We start from the raw sequence: 20404 nt of genomic DNA on the forward strand, positions 1-20404 counted from the left end.
TATATTAATTGTTTTAGGAATGAGGGAAAAGAATCTTTAAAATTAGGACTGTGGGCAGCCCAGATAGCTCAGTGGTTTAGCTGCCTTTAGCCCAGGGCGTGATCCTGGAGACCCGGGATCAAGTCCCACATCGGGCTCCCTGCATGGAGCCCGCTTCTCCCTCTGCCTGTATCTCTGCCTCTCTCTTTCTCTCTCTCTCTCTCTCTCTCTCTGTCTCTCATTAATAAGCAAGTAAAAAAAATCTAAAAAAAATAAAATTAGGATTGTACCAAAAATCTTGGTGCTTTGCTTGCCATACTCTTGTAGGGCCACTGCAGGGAAACAGAGGAAAGGAAGAAGCAAGGAAAAGAATGGCACATACTGGGTGCCCACGCTGGTTTCTCCAAACCACGTTATTCTTAGCTAACACAAATTACCTACTTTAAAAAGGCTACCTGAAATAGGCCATACCTGTCCCTCTGCGTCTTTGATTTTCGTCTCCAAGATAAGTTTGGCCGCCTGCTGTTCTTTGTTCAAGTGCTGGAGCCCTTCGTAAGTTGTTTTGTGCTCTGCAGAGAGTCTGGCTATGCTGGCATCACATCTGAAAATAACAAAGCTAACTCTTATTAAAGTTTAAAAACAAGCACTGAGGCCTCTTGACATACTGTAAAATGCATGACCCCACTCAACAAAACTGTACTATGACGACTGATTATTTTACACGAAGTTCAAATGAATACAGAGAGCTACCCTCATTATGGTTTTTAAGTTAAACCACAGGGGTGTTGCTTAATAAGAGTAGGAATGTGACCATCAAAGTAGGAAAGGCTCTGCGAAGCCTTTCATAAGTACAAAACTGAACGTGCAGTGAGAGCCCAATGACGAGAGGCTTACATGATGTGCTGGATGTGGCCTGTCACTCTTTGGTACCACCTCCATCCTTTCAAGTGCTTTGGGTCTTCTTTGGATCTCAGAGGCAACTTCTACCACATTTCAAAGAACTGCTCCAAACCTTTTACTGCATTGCCTATGAGGTTGTATGCTTTGAGTGGGGTCCAGAACAGGAGAAGGCTGTGCAGGTTGTCTAAGCTGCAGTGAGGCTGCTCTGCTCCTTGGGCCTTAAAACTTGGCAGTTCCAATGGTGCTCTAAGTATCTGTGGCTGTGTGGGAGATTTCTGTCAAACCCTAATAGGTGAGTCACAGAATAGTCCCCTAGGAATATGGAGCAACGTCATGTCCCATTTCAACCCAAACATTCTGCTCTGAGAAGTAGCTATTGGCTTGCTACTGGGTTCTGGTAGAAACTACAGCCTAAGCATGGGACATTCGGTAACCATACAATCTGGCGAATATATCATGAGCACCAAGCTATTAAGGCGGCATATGAGCAGCATGCCATCTTCAAGAGGGAGGGATACATAGATGGCAGGCTTAAATAGGTCCCAAAGGCATAAGTAAATTGCATGAGCCCAGACTCCCATGGTACATACTCTTGCTACTGTCAACCTTCCTTCAACTCATACATATGGGCTCCTGAGGAGTTCCTGATGACCAGGTGGACTGAAGGAGGAAGAATCAGGCCTGGTTTACAGAAGGTACTGATATCCTGACCCCTTCCAGAAGAAGACTTAAAAGCCCACTCAAGAGTGGCCCTCAAGGGTATCAAGGAAGGGAAACCCTCAGTTGGCAGAAGTTCAAACAATGCATCTGAGGATTTGTTTTGCCTAGAATAAAAAATGGCTGGGTACTCGTGGCCGTTGGCTAATGCAAGAGACATAGAAGAAAGATATTGGAGGATTGACGAAAAGGGGAAAGGTTTATAAAATGGCTCGCTCATAATTGTCAGCAGAGCATTTTTGTTTCTTGCGAATGCTCTCGGTATCAAAGGGGTAGAAGCCTGAAAACTACTTCCCAGACAACCTTGTCAGCTGGGTTCGGATTTATATCCCACCAATGAGAGGCACTTATCTAGAGAGGTGGAGAATCCCTTATGTTCCCCTGGCAGGGACGAGCAGACAAGTGGTAAACTTGCACAAGTGAGGTTTATAGCCACCTCCAGATACGCTCCTGGAAATCACTTACTTCCATGTTACACGCAGCTAATATCGTCAATGGCTCCTTTCTGTGACTCTTCTACGTCCAACTGTCCTGGGAGCCACTAAAAGTTTCCTTCCCTTTGCTTCCTTAAATCTGCCAATGGTTTTGTAAACTCTAATTTCCTAGACTAAACCCCTTCCTGTTAAAATACTTAGAGTGGTTTCTGTTTTCTCGACTGAATCTTGATGCATATATAGTTATTAAAATTTTACAAGGAAGCGAATAAAATATTAACCAACTATCTCTAGATAATGTGTGATTTTTTAAATTCTTCATTCTTTTATAAATTGTACAACTTTTCTGCAATATGTATATATAATGTTCTGATCAGAAAAACAATCATACGAAGAAAATATTTCAATCAACAGCCGTGTATAAAGAATGCATGACAACTTCATTGAATATGCACCATCATACCATCTTTCCCTGGGCTCCTCATGAAGCAGAAATGAGGCTGGAGCAGAAGAAACCCAGAGCTGGAGAAATGTGGGTAGAGTCACTGTCATGAAAGTGAGGCCAGGGTCAAGGTAATATACAGCAGAAGTAGAGAGGCTGGAGTTGGAACCCCACATCATAATTCAGGCATTCAGTCAATCAGTATTTGTAGAATGACTACTATGTGTCACACACTAGTTACACAAAATGAGGGCATAGTGGGAACATTTTTTTTTTCTTCAAGACACATACCACATAATCTAGAAATTAAAAAAAAAAATTCTCATGCCACTACTGTAATACTGTTATTCAGATTACATGTGTATTTTTTCTATTGTTGATGGAGATGTAACATTTTGTTTTTGTTCATTATCCCCCCCCCAACTCAGACAAAGAAGCTCAGAAGACTGGGAACTTGCTGAACAAGTCATTATAAATGCACTTGAAGAACAAGATTGAAGAAATACAGGTTGAAGAACAAGCCTGTGACCGCTCATGGTTTCAGTAAGTCAGCAATCTATGATCTTTCTAAAAGCACTGGGAATGTGTTCTTTAAGATGTATATCTGCACTGGGGCCTCAAAAAGGTTCTCTAAATGACTAAGCATACTGAAAAGGATCTTACTCACTAAAACATATCAAGTATTTGCAACCAACTATCAAAAACAGCATATTAATTGATAAAGGTTAAAGTATAAATCCTCTAGAAGTTTGAAAAAATGAAATATTGATCGATAGTTTATAAGCCATGAATAAAAATGAGAGGGCATGCCAGTGCTTGGTAGGTTTTCTAATAAGGTAGAAGACTTAACCAATTTACTAATTATTTTGTACTAAAATGCTGTGAATTAAAACTACTACCTGCTTGGGGATTCCTGGGTGGCTCAGCAGTTTGGTGCCTGCCTTTGGCCCAGGGCATGATCCTGGAGTCCCAGGATCGAGTCCCACATCAGGCTTCCCGCAGGGAGCCTGCTTCTCCCTCTGCCTGTGTCTCTGCCTCTCTCTGTGTGTCTCTCACGAATAAATAAAATCTTAAAAAAAAAAAAAACCTACTACCTGCTCATGTCAGTTGAACATGGTGGACTCAACACATGCCCTCATTTTGGCTCCCTTCTGAAAACCTTCAAGATGACTCCAGATGAATAAAAAAGGTATAAATCCAAAAGGACAAAAAAGAATGAGGGGAAAAAAAAGTTTGGGAGAAAGTAGAAAACAGACAGATGGTGCAGAAGATGGAGCAAAGCATATGTTTTGCTACAGCTGGTGCTATAAGCTTGAAGGACTCTATATCTGAAAACCAACAGAAGTAAGAAGAAGTTTTAGTTTCCACGGGGCAAGATGGGTGAAAACCTGCTCCACTTGTGACAGAACACAGGAACCAGGGTAACAAAACCAGAGACCTGAATGGGGCTACACCATCTATAGAGAGCTCAAAGAAAACCAAAACCAAAACCAAAACCAAAACCAAAACCAAAACCAAATGAAAAACCTGGATCTACAGAGTTTAAAAGAAATATGTTTAAGATGCCAAAAAAATCAAAGACAGATTAATATATATCAAGAGTTATTAAACAAAAATAGGCAGAGAGGAAAGAACAGGTGGACAAAAGAAAAATGAGAAATCCTAGAAGTAAACCACAGCATCTTCACAAACTTGGCTAACTCTAGACCGGACATGACTGAAGACAGAGTCAGTGAGTTAGAAGACAGCAGCAAAGAGCTCACTTGAAAGGCAGCAAAGACAGAGATTCAAAACATGGAAAAATAGCTAGGAGACAAGAGGATGCTAACATAAGTGAAAGAGGAGTTGAGAAGACCCCAAAGACGGAAACGGAGAGAATGGCCTCTCTTAGGCATGAGTGCTGCCAGTTTTCTAAAATTGAAGAAAAACATGAGTTTTTGAGTGTTCGGCAACTACAAAGTGGAATAAGTAAAAAGTAAAGAGAAAATAGGGTATGGTGATAACAAATGATATAGATAACATTTTAAAAAGTACCAGAGACCAAAGACAGGTAACCTACCTACTGTAAGACTGACAGCCCACAGTAGGTGTCAGAAGATATCATAATGGTGGAAGTGGAAAAACACCTTCTTAGGATGGAGGAAAAATAACATCTCATCTAAGAATAAATGCAAAATAAAGACAGAGATAGTTTTAGACATGCAAACATTAAGAAATGTATCACCTACAAACCCCATACTAAAAGAGTCACTAGATCATGTACTTCAGTAAAAAGAAAACAGTACCCAGGGACACCCTGCTGGCTCAACTGGTAGAGCATGCAACTCTGGATCTTCAGCCTGTAAATTCGAGCCCCACATTGGCTGTAGAGATTACTCAAAAATAAAATCTTAAAAAAAAAAAAAGAGCCCCCAGCGAAAGGAGTAGGATGCAAGAAACAATGGTGAACAAACTGAGATCATTGGTAAGTTTAATGTTTTGGAGACTGAATATAGTAAGTTACCAGCTCAATTATTCCAACCTTAAAAATCTTTTTAGTCCTGACATTTACCTTAAACTGAACAACCTAACTCAGTCATTTTGTTAAAATGCTATAATCCTTATTGGAAGTAACAGGAAAAAAAATTAATGGGACAGATATTTTGGTAAATATTGACTTAAATGCCTAAAATTTTTAAAAAAGATTTTAAACAACCTGACAAAACTGCATATATGCATTTAAATTTTTTTCAGTATTCATAGACTCAATGTATACAATTAAGCAATAGTTATGCTATTCTTCTGTATTGGAATTCTTTTTTTTTTTAAGATTTGTTAATATATCTGAGAAAAAGAGAGAGAAAATCTCAAGCAGACCACCTACTGAGCACAGAGCCTGATGTGGGGCTCAGTCCCACACCCCTGGATCACAACCTGAGCCAAAATCAAGAGTTGAACAGTTAACTGACTGAGCCACCCAGGCACCCCAGAAATCTTTTTTTAATATGAATGCCCAGTGTTGGAGAAAGTTTGTAGATTCAAGCTACATCGCACACTACTGTTGGAAAAATAAATTTTACAATCTTTCTAGAGGGTAACTTGGCAGGATATACCCCAAATCTTGAAACATAAATATATTTCTATGTGCCTTTCAATCTAGGTATTAACCCAAAGAAACAAAGCTGTGAGAAAAAAAAGGCAAACTAAATACAATTTGGTACATGTATAAATTTCTGCTATTTAATTTGCTGTTATCTATCTATCTATCTACTTATTTATTTTTAACAGAGAGAGAGAGAGAGAGATAACACAGGCAGAGGGAGTGCAGGCAGAGGGAGAGGGAGAAGCAGATTCCCTGCTGAGTAGACAGCCTAATGTGAGGCTCCATCCCAGGACCCTGAGATCGTGACCTGAACTGAAGGTAGATGCCTAACCAACTGAGCCACCCAGGTGCTCCAACTTGTTGCTGTTTTAGAATATAGACCAAAATCTATTAAAATCCCCAAAAAGGGTTGCTCCTTACCCTCTAACTTCCAGCATCATCTCACACATTTCTGTCCCCTTCCCTCTTCAACCACACTGGTTATATGCCAGAGCTGTGAACTTACCTCACTCTTTCCCATTTTGTTCTTTGTCTGGAATGTTCTTCTCTGACCCACTCCTTGGTTAGTTACTATTCATCCCTCAGAGCTAAGCAAACAAGTCTATTCCTTAAGGAAGCCTTTCCAGAGCCCCTAGAGATTAGGCACACCAAGTATACACTCTAAGAATGTCCCTCATATCTCTTTTGCTGAATTTCTTATAATTAAAACTTTTTGTTATTGTTATTATATTGGATCTCTTACTCATTTTTTCATAATATACTCTCTTCATTGGCTTGTGCATGGCTCACTTTATTTAGTTAATTATTTTTAATAACTGCTCCCATGAAAGTAAGCATTTTGAATCTTGTGTCATCATTCCCTTGTTTTCCCATTAAGAAAACTAACTGTAAGCCAAGAAACAGACTCTTAACCACAGAGAACCATCTGAGGGTTACCAGAAGGGAGGTGTTAGGGTGGAAGAGTGAAAGAAGTGATGGGGATTAAGGAATGCACTTGTGGTGATACAATACTCCCACTAGCAATATATAGGATCTCCTAAGAAGCTACATCCTCTTTAACGCTTGCCATCTTCAGATATTTCAGATGCCAATAAACTGGGTGAAAAAAACCACAGTATTTTGCTGTGTTTTTGAATTTTCATTTCCACATCAACTACAGATGTTAAATCTCTTCACACATTTATTGACCATATGTTTCTATCTTTGGTAAAAGGTCATTGACTTCTCTTACCCATTGTAATATTGGATTGTTTGCATTATTCTTATTAATTTGCAGGAAGTCTTTATATGTTCTTAAACTAACCCTTTACCAGCCAAGATCTTCCTCAGTTTGTAACATCTCATTTTCATTTTCAAAGGGTCTTTTGAAGACTCATGTTTTAAATTTTAAGGTAAGCAAACCCATCAATGCTTTTCATCCCAAGAAGAAATCCTCCCCTACCTAAAGGTCTAAAAGATATTCATCTATATTTTCCTGTTAAAAGTCTTTAAGTCTTATTTTTAGCATTTGGGCCCTTTACCTATCCAGGGTTGATTTTGTATCTGGTATGAGGTACGAAAATTTTTTCTCTTTTTTGACAAGGATAATATATTTTTCAGCTCCATTTATTAAGCAACCCCTCCTTTCTCCACTGATCTGCTATGCCATCTATAACATATATCAGAATCCTACACACCTGTGGTTCAATTTGTGCACTCTCTATTCTATTCCATCGTTCACTTTCTCTATCTGTAAGCCAAGAGCATATAGTTTTGTAACAAGTCTTGCTATCAAGTAGGGGCAATTCTCCTTTCCTCAGTCATCTTCGGAAGTGTCCTGGATATTTTTGACTCTTAACCCCTACGTATAAACATTAGGGTCATCTTATCAAGCTCAGTGTAACACTCTGTTGGGATATTAACTAGAATTTCACTGATTCTGAAAATCAATTTGAAAGAATTGATATCTTTAAAAATTTTAAGACTTCCTACCCTAGCATATAATATCTATCTCCATTTACTTATGTTTTCTTATTATTTCTTAATCGAATTTAAAAATATTTTCCCCAGGGATCCCTGGGTGGCGCAATGGTTTAGCGCCTGCCTTTGGCCCAGGGTGCGATCCTGGAGACCCGGGATTGAATCCCACGTCGGGTTCCCAGTACATGGAGCCTGCTACTCCCTCTCCCTGTGTCTCTGCCTCTCTCTCTCTCTCTCTGTGTGTGTGTGTGACTATCATAAATAAAAATTTAAAAAAATTAAAAAAAATATTTTCCCCACAGAGGTCTTGAAGAATTTTTGTTAGATTTCTGCCTAGTTATTATATATTCTCTGATTTTAAACATGCTTTCTAGTTATTTGCTATTGTTTTATAGTAAGAAAACTGACTTTTGTATATTAATATATCTACCCACCTTAATAAGTACACATTAACAAATCAAAAGAGAAGAATACCTGACCTGAATGGATACAAAACACACTTGGGAAACACCAATACAAATTTATGAATTCTTATTGAATTAGGAATGTAAGAAAGCTTATTTAATCTGATAAACCTATGTTTAAAAAAAAAATTAGACCAGGAGTGCCCTCATGGCTCAGTAAGTTGAGTGAGCAACTCTTGGTTTCAGGTTGAATCATGAAACTCAGGGTCCGGATCGAGCTTCATGTCAGGCTTCATGCTCAGTGTGGAGTCTGCTTTGGGATTCTCTCTCTCCCTCTGCCCCTAACCTTGCTTGTGCACTTTCTCTCTTTAAAATAAATAAACCTTAAAAAAAGAAACACTGGAGCAATTCAAAATGGAAAACCACTGGAAGAATTTCATTAAAGTAAAAAGAAAGATAAAGATGCCCACAATCACATCTATCTTGGAGGGTTTAGCCATTGCAAAATGACAAGAAAAAGAGACTAAGGATTCAAGGATCAGAAAAGAAGAAATAAAATTGTCATTATTTATAGATGATATATTTTCTATAGAAAACTCCAAATATCTACAAATAAATTATTCAAATCATAAATGAAATAAAATAATTGTTTTGCCGTAAGTTGTTTGATGTCTGTCTTCCCTACTAGAAACAATACAAATTGCAAGCAAGAGGGATGATATCTGCCCTTTTCATCACAAAAACCCTAATGCCCAGTTCATGGCTATGCATGTAGCAGAGGCTCAATAAATATTTGTGAATGAATAAATATAAAGAATATTTACTATGTATCACACACTGTGCAAGATCCTTGATACATATTACTTCATCTTCACAAATCATCCCCATTTCACAAACGATGGTTAAAAACACCACCAAATACAGACCCTTCTTTTTTGAGTTCATAATTTTTTACAAAATATTATTTAAATCATATGTGGGGGATCCTTGGGTGGCGCAGCGGTTTGGCGCCTGCCTTTGGCCCGGGGCGCGATCCTGGAGACCCGGGATCGAATCCCACGTCGGGCTCCCGGTGCATGGAGCCTGCTTCTCCCTCTGCCTATGTCTCTGCCTCTCTCTCTCTCTGTAACTATCATAAACAAATAAACAATTAAAAAAAATAAATCATATGTGGGGACATCTAGGTTTGAACATATTATGAAATAAAAAAAAATTATAGGAAGGCTTTATTTTCCAATCCAAACACAGCTTACTGGGTAGAAACTGCCAGGTATCACTACATCAGACCAGTTCTGTTATCTCTGCAAAGCTGTTTGAGGGACAGACTAAGTTTGAAAAAGTTATTCGGAAAGGTCTCCAAATTATCATGTCGTTAATGGCTTACTGATTTTCACTAGCTATAGTCTGGCTTCAATATTATTTCTCAGTTGGAAACAAAAATACTACAACGTAAATTTCCATTAATACCAAGGAGTAGTTACATACATTAAATTATGGCACCCACATGTAGCAGAACACTCCATATCCAAGCAAGTAGTATGCTAGATCTATGTGTATACCTGAAAAAAACCCACAATATATTGTTATGTGGGAGCACTTAAGTTGCAGAATAACATATATAATACTTTGCAAAATTAAAATCACATTGTTAAGTAATTGTTTTGATGCAAATCATATTATTATCATAATAAATTATTACCTTATGACTATGTATGAGAAAATTCTAAAAGGATAGCCAGCAAGCTGCTAACATTAATTATCTGTAAGGGATAAAATAAAGCAAGGGCTTGGTGAGTTTTCTTTTCTTTTTTTTTTCTTTTTTTACATTATATATTTCATAGTGTTTCTGAACTGTTTATTAGCACATTTCACTTCTGTACCTTTATAAATAAAAGAACAACCAGCAGGGGCAGGGGGAGTGCAGGGTAGGATACCAAAGCCTGCCATCAGAAAACATAAACAAGTGAATCAATTCTGGTTTTCTTATGTTAAAAACAAAGTTATCCTTACTCCCAAATATTTCAGAAAAAAACTTACATACGAAAGGGAAATAGAGTAAATGGAACAAAATGTTAACACTTGTGAATCTTGCAAATTTTCTGTAGGTTTCAAATTCTTTCAGAATCAATAAATAAGAAAAAAGAGGGAAGGCTACCTAGCTATCTCAGCTAATATTGAATTAAAGACATCATTCCTGTCTTTTCAAAAACACACTCATAAAAGACAGCCTCAGGCTTCTAAATATAGCTGTGTGCATGGCTCAAGAGCTTTAATTAGACAAGAATTCACAATGAATCTGACCAGTTGCTCTGTTTTATCTCAATGTTATATTATAGATGAACTGATAATGTAGTCATTCTAAAATTTCCCTTTTCAGATCTTTGGATAGTTATCTCCTAGGTGTAGTTCTTGGTTGTGGTCATTGTGTGTCAGAGTAACTTTTCACCTGGTTCAGATCAATGGTGGGGAGGTGGTCAGAAGTTCATCAACAGAGTTCCAAAGGTCTAGCCACAGACCTGAGCAAGCAACATGCTTAAGCAGAATATCTCTTACAGCTTGTGACATGGTAGCTTAGCACACCAAAGGCAGTGACATTTAAAACATTAAGTTGTTCATATTCCATAATATAATTACCTACATATATAATAATTCATATATAATACTTTGCAAAATTAAATCACATTGTTAGTAATTGTTTTGATGCAAATCATATTACTATCATAATAAATTATTACCTTATGACTATGTATGAGAAAATTCTAAAAGGATAGCAAGCAAGCTGCTAACATTAATTATCTGTAAGGGGTGAAATATATATATATATATACACATACACACACACACACACACACACACACACACACAATTAAGCCCTTAGAGGCTGGCAATAATTTAACTGAATCATAGAATCAGATTGTGGTGCAATTTATGTTACAAGGCATTGTCCAAAACAGTAGAGGGGCACCTGGGTCGTGTAGTCAGTTAAGCATTCAACTCTTGGCTCAGCTTAGGTCATGATCTCATTGCTGTGACTTCATAGTCATGAAGTCGAGCCCTGTGTCAGGCTCTGTGCTTAGCAGAGATTCTCTCTCCCTCTCCCTCTGCCCCTCCTGCTCATTCTCTCTTTCTCTCTCAAATCAATCAATCAATCAACCAACCAATCTTTAAAAATAAAAAAAACAGTAGAGCAATCTACCAGCAACTAATGAGATTCTCTCTCCCTCTCCCTCTGCCCCTCCTGCTCATTCTCTCTTCTCTCTCAAATCAATCAATCAATCAATCAATCAATCAACCAATCTTTAAAAATAAAAAACAGTAGAGCAATCTACCAGCAACTAATAGAGCCTAAGAGCTGGGTGTGTGATACCTACAGAGGCAGACAGCTTAATAAAAGTTCAGGGAAAAGGGCACCTGGGTGGCTCAGTTGGTTAAGCATCTGATTTTGGCTCAGGTCATGATCTTGGGGCCCTGGGACAGAGCCCCACTGGGGGGGGATGTCCATGCTCAGCAGGGAGTCTACTTGTCCCTCTCCTTCTCCCTCTGCCCCTCCCCCTGCTCATGCATGCTCTCCCTGTCTCAAATAAATAAATAAAATATTTTTCAAAAAAGACCAGGGAAAGAGACAGTCAAAAAGAGTCTTGTTACAGCCACTGTCTTCACAGGGTGAATGTGCACCAGATACTTTCTATTGCAGGGGAAACAGACATCACTAAAATAATCCAGCCAAGTCACTAAACAAACAAATAACAATAAAAGCAAGCAGCAAGTAGGGACTGTCAATATCCAGTATCTAGAGATGCCTGGGTGGCTCAGTGGTTGAGTATCTGCCTTTGGCTCAGGTCGTGATCCTGGAGTCCTGGGATCGAGTCCCACATTGGGCTCCCCATATGGAGTCTGTTTTTCCCTCTACCTATGCTCTGCCTCTCTCTGTGTATCTCTCATGAATAAATAAATAAAACCTTTTTAAAAAGATATCCAGTACCCAGGATTGCTATATTATCTAAAATGTCCAGTTTTTAATAAAAATTATGAGAGATGCAAAGACACCAGAAAATGTGAACTGAACACTGAAAAAAAGCAGGCAAAAGAAACTGCCAGTGAGAGGGAACAGGTGTCTGATTTAAAAGACACAGACTTCAACGCAGCCATTATGAATGCAGGATGATAAAAGAAATAGAGAAAACATGCTTTAAGAAGTAAAGGAAGGGGGATCCCTGGGTGGCACAGTGGTTTGGCGCCTGCCTTTGGCCCAGGGCGGGATCCTGGAGACCCAGGATCGAGTCCCACGTCGGGCTCCCGGTGCATGGAGCCTGCTTCTCCCTCTGCCTGTGTCTCTGCCTCTCTCTCTCTCCTCTCTGTGTATTCTCATGAATAAATAAATAAAATCTTAAAAAAAAAAAAAGAAGTAAAGGAAGGTATAATGATAACATCTCATCAAATAGAGAATATCAAAAAAGAGAAAGAAATAATTTTTGAGAAGGATCAAATGCACCCAATCAAGAAAATGAAAAGAAAACCCTTAGAATGGGGGAAATTCTTTCAGCTCAGATATCTGATAAGAGAACTGAAGTTAGAATATATAAAGAACTCCTATAGCTCAATAATAGAAAGGCAATTAATCCACTTTAAAAATGGGCAAAAGATCTGACTAAATAGTTCTCCAAGGAAGATGTACGAATGACCAATAAACATGCTGAATGATGTTCAGCACTATTAGTCACTAGAGAAATGCAAATCAAAACCACTAGATGCTACTTCACACCCACTAGATTGGCTCTCATCAAAGAGACAGACAAGTGTTGGTGAGGAAGGGGAGTGATCAGAGCCCTCGCACAGGGCTGCTGGCACCATATAATGGTGCAGCCACTTTGGAAAACAGCCTGGCTGTTCTGTTCCTCAAAAGGTTAAATATAGAGTCACCACATTACTCAACAATTACACTCCTAGGTATATATATCCAAGAGAAATGAAAGCATATGGCCACACAGAAACTTGTCTGTGAATGTTCGTACAGCTCATAAGAGCCAGAGATCTTTAATCTGCTAATGTCCAATTTCTCTATTTTCTCCTGTACACCTGGACTTGCTTACCTTGAGGGAACTTGTGCACCTGCCTCAGTATATGCAGCTATTTCTCCTCTAAGGCTCTGACACCATGAACACAGACCTTGTAGAGGAAATTGGAAGTGGCCTCTGAGCACTGGAAAATGAAGAAGGCAGGCCAAGTAATGGACCAACTGTTCCAGTAGAATAGGAAACCTGAACTCCCTTAGCTCTGCTTCAGGGGAAAGGGGAAACCCTATGAAGAAATCCTGTTCAGAGTGTGCCACTCTTAATGGGGTAAGGATGTCTCTCACCTCGATGGAGAATTATAGGGGAAGCAGCAGGGCCTGTTTCCCATCAATGGCATCACCAATGAAACCATAAACACTAGAAAATAAAACCTGAAATAAAAGAGCAGCCTTGTAATTTTTTTTAAAGATTGTATTTATTTATTTGACAGACAGAGAGAGCACGAGCAGGGGGAGCAGCAGACAGAGGGAGAGGGAGAAGTAGGCTCTTCATTAAGCAGGGAGGCCTCCATGTGGGGCTCAATCACAGGACCCTGGGATTATGACCTGAGCTGAAGGCAGACACCCAACCGACTGAGCCACCCAGGTGCCCCAGCAACCTAGTAATGTAATACTATCATTTAAAAAGTTCATAGTCTTGGGGCACCTGGGTGGCTCAGTCACTTAAGCATCCAACTCTTGATTTCGGCTCAGGTCATGATCTCAGGGTTGTGAGATCAAGCCCTGTTTTGGACTCCACACTCAGTGGGGAGTCTGCTTAAGATTCTCTTTCCCTCTCCCTCTTCCCCTACCCCCACTCTCATGTTCTCTCTCTCTCTTAAAGTAAATAAGTAAATCTTTAAAAAAAAAAAAGTCTATACTCCTCCAATTCAATGCAAGAAAGCCAAAACTTTGCTAAATATTTTTTTCACCTAAGTTGATTTCAACAATCAGTCTCATTAGCATTCCCAGGGGAAAGACACAAAACGAAGCAAAAATGGGGGGGGGGGTTGCTCACAACCAATGTTTGTGATTGTTTCAGAGTAAAGTACTTGTTACTGAGAAGGAACCTGGCTGGGTAGGGAAGTTAATAAGAAAATGCACAGGAGGGATGCCTGGGTGGCTCAGCGGTTTAGCACCTGCCTTCAGCACAGAGCGTGATCCTGGAGTCCTGGGATCGAGTCCCATATCAGGCTCCCTGCGTGGAGCCTGCTTCTCCCTCTGCCTGTGTCTCTGCCTCTCTCTCTGTGTCTCTCATGAATAAATAAATAAAATCTTAAAAAAAAAAAAGAAAGAAAGAAAATGCACAGGAAAAATGTGCAATACCTGGAAATATTTCAAGGTCATCTCTCCAGCTTCCTGAGAATAATTTCACTGCTGCTGCCCTTGTGTAATAAGTGCTCTCTCATGCTATGAGCTCTTTACATGCCATGCCCTGTGCTAGGCCTCATACATACTCTCCCCCACCAAATCTTCATGTGCAACTAAAGTATACAGGCAGATCTTCAAAGGTTTCCAGAAGTCTCTCCTCTGTCCTCTAGTCTGAAGCCCTTCTAACTCCTCACTCTTCTGAGAGGTATTACACAATGGGGTTGCTTTTAAGCCAACCACCACAAAAAGGATTTGAGTTTTTCAGTCCTGTTACAGTGATTTCCTAGATCATTAATTCACCCAAACATTTATCGAGTATCTACTGTTTTCCAGATATTTTTCTATGCACACACATTACAAAGATAAAAAATAACATACTCAGCCCCAAGACGGTGAAGACAACAGAGAGGTTCAATAGAACAGAATAACAGGGGAGCTTAGGAGAGTGGGGTACCAGGAAAGACTTCCTGGAGGAGGTGACATTTGAACTGAACTTGAAAAGCTGACTAGAAGTCAGAAAAAAGGGAAGACGAAAGGCATGCTGAGTGTAAGAACAGCATGTGCAAAGATACAAATAGGAGAGCACGGCCCATTCAGGGAATAACAAGTCGCTGATCACTGTTGGAAGTTATAGCACCAGAGTTGAGAGAGATAAGGAGGTCAGTGGGGGAGAGGGGAGTGGTTCGTCACCTAGGGTCCTACTAAAAAGACTGGAGTTGACCCAAATGAGAATAGAAAACCACACAAGAGTGGCAACTAGGCCTACATTTAATCCATGGAGCCCTCTGCTATGAGACTGATGTTTATCCACCAGATCCAAACACACATGCCTCGTATCCAAGGTCCTTCATGTGTTATCTGCACAAATATACCCCCAACACTACCTTCCTCTGCTCCATTGAGGCCTTGGACCATGTGGGTCCTGTTCTTTTTTCCATCCAACCTCATTTTCACCTCAGTCTGATTCTAATTGCTTATTGGCTCCGCTGCTCCTGTGTAGACTTGTGCTTGACTCTTAACAGCAGCAGAGGGCAGAAGAGGCTCATAAATATTTTAGAGATAGTGCATTTCCAACAAGTTCTTGGGTGATTCCAAAGCTGCTGGTCCACAGAGCACACTTTCAGTAGTAAAGGGCTGGAACAGCGCCTTTCATACTATATGAGATCAAAGATCTCTTTTCTAAATTTCTAATCTATCATAGACCAGTATTTTCAGAAAACAAAATAAAAATAAATTACAAGGAAATGAAAATTTTAAGAGACACACTTTGTATCATTGGAGTCAATGAACATATTACTTCCCTGCCAATTTACACAGGTCAGTTCCACTCTCCCAACACTTCCCTCCAAGAACACAACTCCAACAGTGGCAACATAAGAAATCATGGCATGCTCATAATCCGGTGTAACTTCTACCTTAGAGTTTACAGGCAAAGGAGGAGAATGTACTAGAAGGATGCCAAGAATCTGCTTCGGGGCTTTGTGAATATATACTTTGTGAAATGGAGTTGATGAAAAACAGCCTTTGATGGGTACAGTCCCATACATCCCACCACGTACCTTGCCACTCTTCCCCGAAGGTCTCCCAAACCAGAGAGCTGACGCATCTCCAAAGTCTTTAAGGCAGAATTAGTTCCATAGCTGATGTTGTCCCGGGCCCGGATCTGCTCCTGGAGTACCTGGGAAAAACAAAAAAAACCACCAAGGGGGTCATCTGAGAATTTACATGCTGCCATAAAAGCATTTTATACTTTTGGCAAAAATAAGAACATTTAACTCCATTCATAAGAGATTCCTTTTTAGGGGCACTTGGGTATCTCAGTCAGTTAAGCATCTGCCTTAGGCTCAGGTCATGATCCTAGGGTTCTGGGATTGAGCCACACATTGGGCTCCCTGCTCAGTGGAGACCCTGCTTCTCCCCCTGCTTGTGCTCTCTTTCTGTCAGATAAACTAATTAAATTAAATTAAATTAAGAAAAAAATTCTAAAAAAAAAAATTCCTTTCTAAGAGTCACCTGATATACATGTGTACAGAGTACCAGGGGCTTAGAGACCTCAGAGACCTCACACAGACCCAGTCCCTTAACCTACCAGTAAAAACCCTGAGACTTGGATGTCACTTGGAGACCCCACTCCCACCGTCACCCTCCAACTACTGCTGCAGGACAGGGCAAAGCTCAGACTTGGACTAGCGCCCTGGACATTTGCTATTACAGGTTAGAGCTCTTTCTACCACTCCAGGCTGTTTTTTGATAGCCACTGCTTTAGGTGAACTTTCCTAAATCTATCAGGAAGCAATGAATCAAGAGCAAGCAGGGACGAGGATGGCCAGGAGTTGTCAAACAGGTCCAAATTCAGTTCTTCCTGCTGTGTGATCCTGGGCAAGTGTGTACAAAGTTCGCTTAGCTTCCTTATCCTCATCTGTTAATAGTAATGGTCATTGTACTTTTTTTTTTTAAGATTTATTTATTCACGAGAGACACACAGAGAGAGGCAGAGTAATAGATGGAGAAGTAGGCTCCCCATGGGGAGCCCGATGTGGGACTCGATCCCAGACTCAGGGATCACGACCTGAGCCAAAAGCAGATGCTCAACCGCTGAGCCACCCAGGCATCCTGGTCACTGTACTTTTAAGGGAATTGTGAATGTTACACAAGGCAATGCATAGAAAGCACTTAACAATGTCTAGCATGCAGCAAAGACAGCAAATACCAATCTCCTTCTAGTACTGATCTGATAAGAGCATTCATGCTGGAATGGCAGCCAGAATGGTGTCCCTTAGAAAGGCATTCAATGACAGCAGAACTGCTTGAAGATCAGGTGGCCCAACAGCAGCATGGCCTCATAGACCATCCATCCTGGGAAATCTTCTATGGAATGATGGAGATGGAGATGGCGAGGACACCCCTGGTGTTTACCGAGCGCGTGCCAGACAGCGAGCCTGGGGCTGCACTGCACACTGCCGTTCACCAAATCAAATCCACACTCTCGGGGCCCCTGTGTTATGGGCCAGGATTGGGATTGAGAGTCAAGCAGCTGATAGGATACACCCAAAGTTGCATGGATGGCAAGTGACTAGCCAGGACTGACCCAGCAGCCTGGCTCCAGAATGTATGCTGTAACCGCTCTGCCATGCTGCCTGCCAAAAACAGGAAAGAGGTTGAACAGAAGCATGACAGACAGATGGACAGACAGACTGGAGAACCTGAGGCCTAGGTCACAGGAGGCCACTCAAAAGCAAAAGGTTACATCGATGTTTCTTCTAGTACCTCATTCTTTTGTACATGCCTTCTTTCTGTGCTCCTCTTCTCCACCTTTATTGTCTTCACACTGCCCTCACCACCACCACCTTCCCTCCCCTTTGCAAAGACAAAGCTCTTGATTTCTTACATCCTTTCCCTTTCAACCATTTAAACATTTTCATCTTTTTGATTAATGTCAGCTTCGTATTTTTACATTTTTCTTGCTTCCTTTTTGGTTTTATTCACTTTTTGTAACTGTAAAAGATGAGCATTGAGCTCCTTTATTTATATTATGTCTTCTTTAATAATGAAGACTTTAGGTTTTGGTTTTTTTTTTTTTTAAAGATTTTATTTACTTATTCATGAGAGACACAGAAAGAGGCAGAGACACAGGCACAGGGAAAGCAAGTTCCCTGGGAGGAGCCTGATGTGGAAATTGATCCCCAGGATTACTGAAGCTGAAGGCAGATGCTCAACCACTGAACCACCCAGGTGTCCCTCCAGACTTTATTTAGAACAGTATTTGCTGTGTCCACAGGTTGGGGGTGAAGTGCTTTCATTTTTACAGTTTTCACTTTGAATTCCTCAATGATCTAAGGATATTTAGTAACTAAGGATTAGAGTTGTGCTTTTTCATTTTCAAGCAATTAAGTTTTTTGGTCATTTTTCTTATTTCTACTTTACTAGCTTAGGATCAAAAATATGGTCTGTGGAATAAGAAATTTTTTTAATGTATTAGAGTTTGATTTGTGGCACATATTTATTAAATGTTCCATGCAAAAAACTATTCAAGGAACAAAAGGTTCAATATTGTCTGTTAGATTGAGTTTGCTGATTCCATGATTTACTTCTAGATCTTATTTATTTTTGTCTAGTAGATCTCTCCACCGCTGAAAGACATTTTATGAATTCTCCTCTTTTTTTTTTTTTTTTAAGAACAAGACTTTTTTCTAGGGTCCTTTTTTTTTTAAGATTTTATTTATTTATTCATGATAGTCACAGAGAGAGAGAGAGGCAGAGACATAGGCAGAGGGAGAAGCAGGCTCCATGCAGGGAGCCCGACGTGGGATTCGATCCCGGGTCTCCAGGATCGTGCCCTGGGCCAAAGGCAGGCACTAAACCGCTGTGCCACCCAGGGATCCCTATGAATTCTCCTCTTATAAAATATTTTCATCAAGTTCTTCTTACATTTTTAACCCTTTTCATTTTACGTATTTAGCTGCCATTTTTTTCTGGCACATACGGATTTGTGATAAAAGTGGCCATCACCATTTCACAATAACCTTCTCTTTTGATTTAGCGGGGTTTTTTAAAAGATTTATTTATTCATGAAAGACACAGAGAGAGGCAGAGACATAGGCAGAGGGAGAAGCAGGATCCTCGGGGGGAGTCTGATAGGGGACTCGATGCCAGGACCCCAGGATCATGCCCTGAGCCAAAGGCAGACACTCAACCACTGAGCCTTCGAGGCATCCCTGATTTAGTGCTTTTAATGTTGTTTCTTCTTACCTAATATTAACATTGTGACTACACCTTGTAAATAATAAAGGAAACACTTGCTTGGTCTAACTGTCTACCAGGCACTATTCTGCGTGCTATTGGTATGTTCACCCATTTAATCTTCACATTGTACCCTCTGAAGTAGGTACTATTATGATCTCCATTTCACAGGAGGTGAAATCTCTAAGATATTTAGTATCTTGCCCAAAGCCACAAGTAATAAGTAACTGGGCTGGGATTTGAACTAGGGACTCTAGTTCCACAGACTGTGCTGTCAATCATGGCACACCCTGTTTGTGTTTTCATTTGACCGTTCATCTCACCTTACATATACAATTTATGTTGCTTATTTTCTCACTCCCTTTCCTTATTTAGAGTGGTTTAATCAGGTTGCCATCCATTGTCCTCCCTCTTGCTATGAATGTTTCTGGACACTGCTATTCCATGAATGGCTTCCTTCCCTTCCCCATGTCCATAACCACCGTCTACTCCAGGCTCTGTTCCTGCATGGCTCCCCCCTCTCCTCTGCACAAGACGCTCAGCACACCTCGCGTCCACCCTCCTTTACCCTCCAACCTAGATGGTTTATAGGGAAGGATTTTACTTTTCTTCCCTCCTCCCAAGTAGGCTTTGCTAACTCCATACTTCTAGTTGGGCTATAATTAGAATTTTGCTTGTAAAATGTCTCTTCTAGTTCAATAATTTTTTCTCCTTTTTTCAGTGCTCCTGTTGCCCAATCCCAGGCACCCTTCAATATCCATTTACATGAAATAATATAGATCTTGTTTTATGGATCATTGACTACCTTTGTGCTTCTCCTTTTCATTCTCCCCTATCTTAGGGTCTTTCCCCAGATCAAGTGCTTAGATGAAGACTCTGAATCCCTGCCACGTTGATAATCCTCCTTTCCTCAATCCAAAGGGTAGGGACAAATCAAAAGGGTATGGAATTCTTGACTTGAAGGTCTTTCCTCCCAGTGAACTTTGAGGCTGACAAGTCTAGTGCTTCTTGCTCTGTACGTTTCTTGGATCCTTATAACCTAGAAGCTTTTAAGATTTTTGTCCTATTTTGGAGTTCAGTTTTATAAGAATGTTCCTAACTGGATTTTTTTTAATTTTTTATTTATTTATTTATTTTTTTAAAGATTTTTATTTATTCATTCATGAGAGAGAAAGAGAGAGAGGCAGAGACACTGGCAGAGAGAGAAGCAGGCTCCATGCAGGGAGCCCAACGTGGGACTCCATCCCGGGTCTCCAGGGTCACACCCTGGGCGGAAGGTGGCGCTAAACCGCTGAGCCACCCGGGCTGCCCTGGATTTTTTTTAAA

The 20404-nt window shown here is 40.2% G+C and overlaps 1 protein-coding gene across 2 annotated transcripts in view; it reads right to left on the bottom strand.

Annotated features, from left to right (window-relative positions):
- The window catches only part of FAM81A (family with sequence similarity 81 member A), a 78274-nt gene that overhangs the window by 18400 nt on the left and 39470 nt on the right, over positions 1-20404 (bottom strand). For both annotated transcript variants that reach the window (XM_055320042.1, XM_055320043.1), the window contains exons 4-5: positions 15898-16016; positions 451-580 (exon numbers count right to left, since the gene is read on the bottom strand). In XM_055320042.1, the coding sequence (XP_055176017.1) occupies positions 451-580; positions 15898-16016 (249 nt within the window). The remainder of the gene's footprint in view (positions 1-450; positions 581-15897; positions 16017-20404) is intronic.

The sequence above is a fragment of the Nyctereutes procyonoides genome, unplaced genomic scaffold (genome assembly GCF_905146905.1).
Source record: "Nyctereutes procyonoides isolate TBG_1078 unplaced genomic scaffold, NYPRO_anot_genome, whole genome shotgun sequence".
Classification (NCBI taxonomy): domain Eukaryota; kingdom Metazoa; phylum Chordata; class Mammalia; order Carnivora; family Canidae; genus Nyctereutes; species Nyctereutes procyonoides.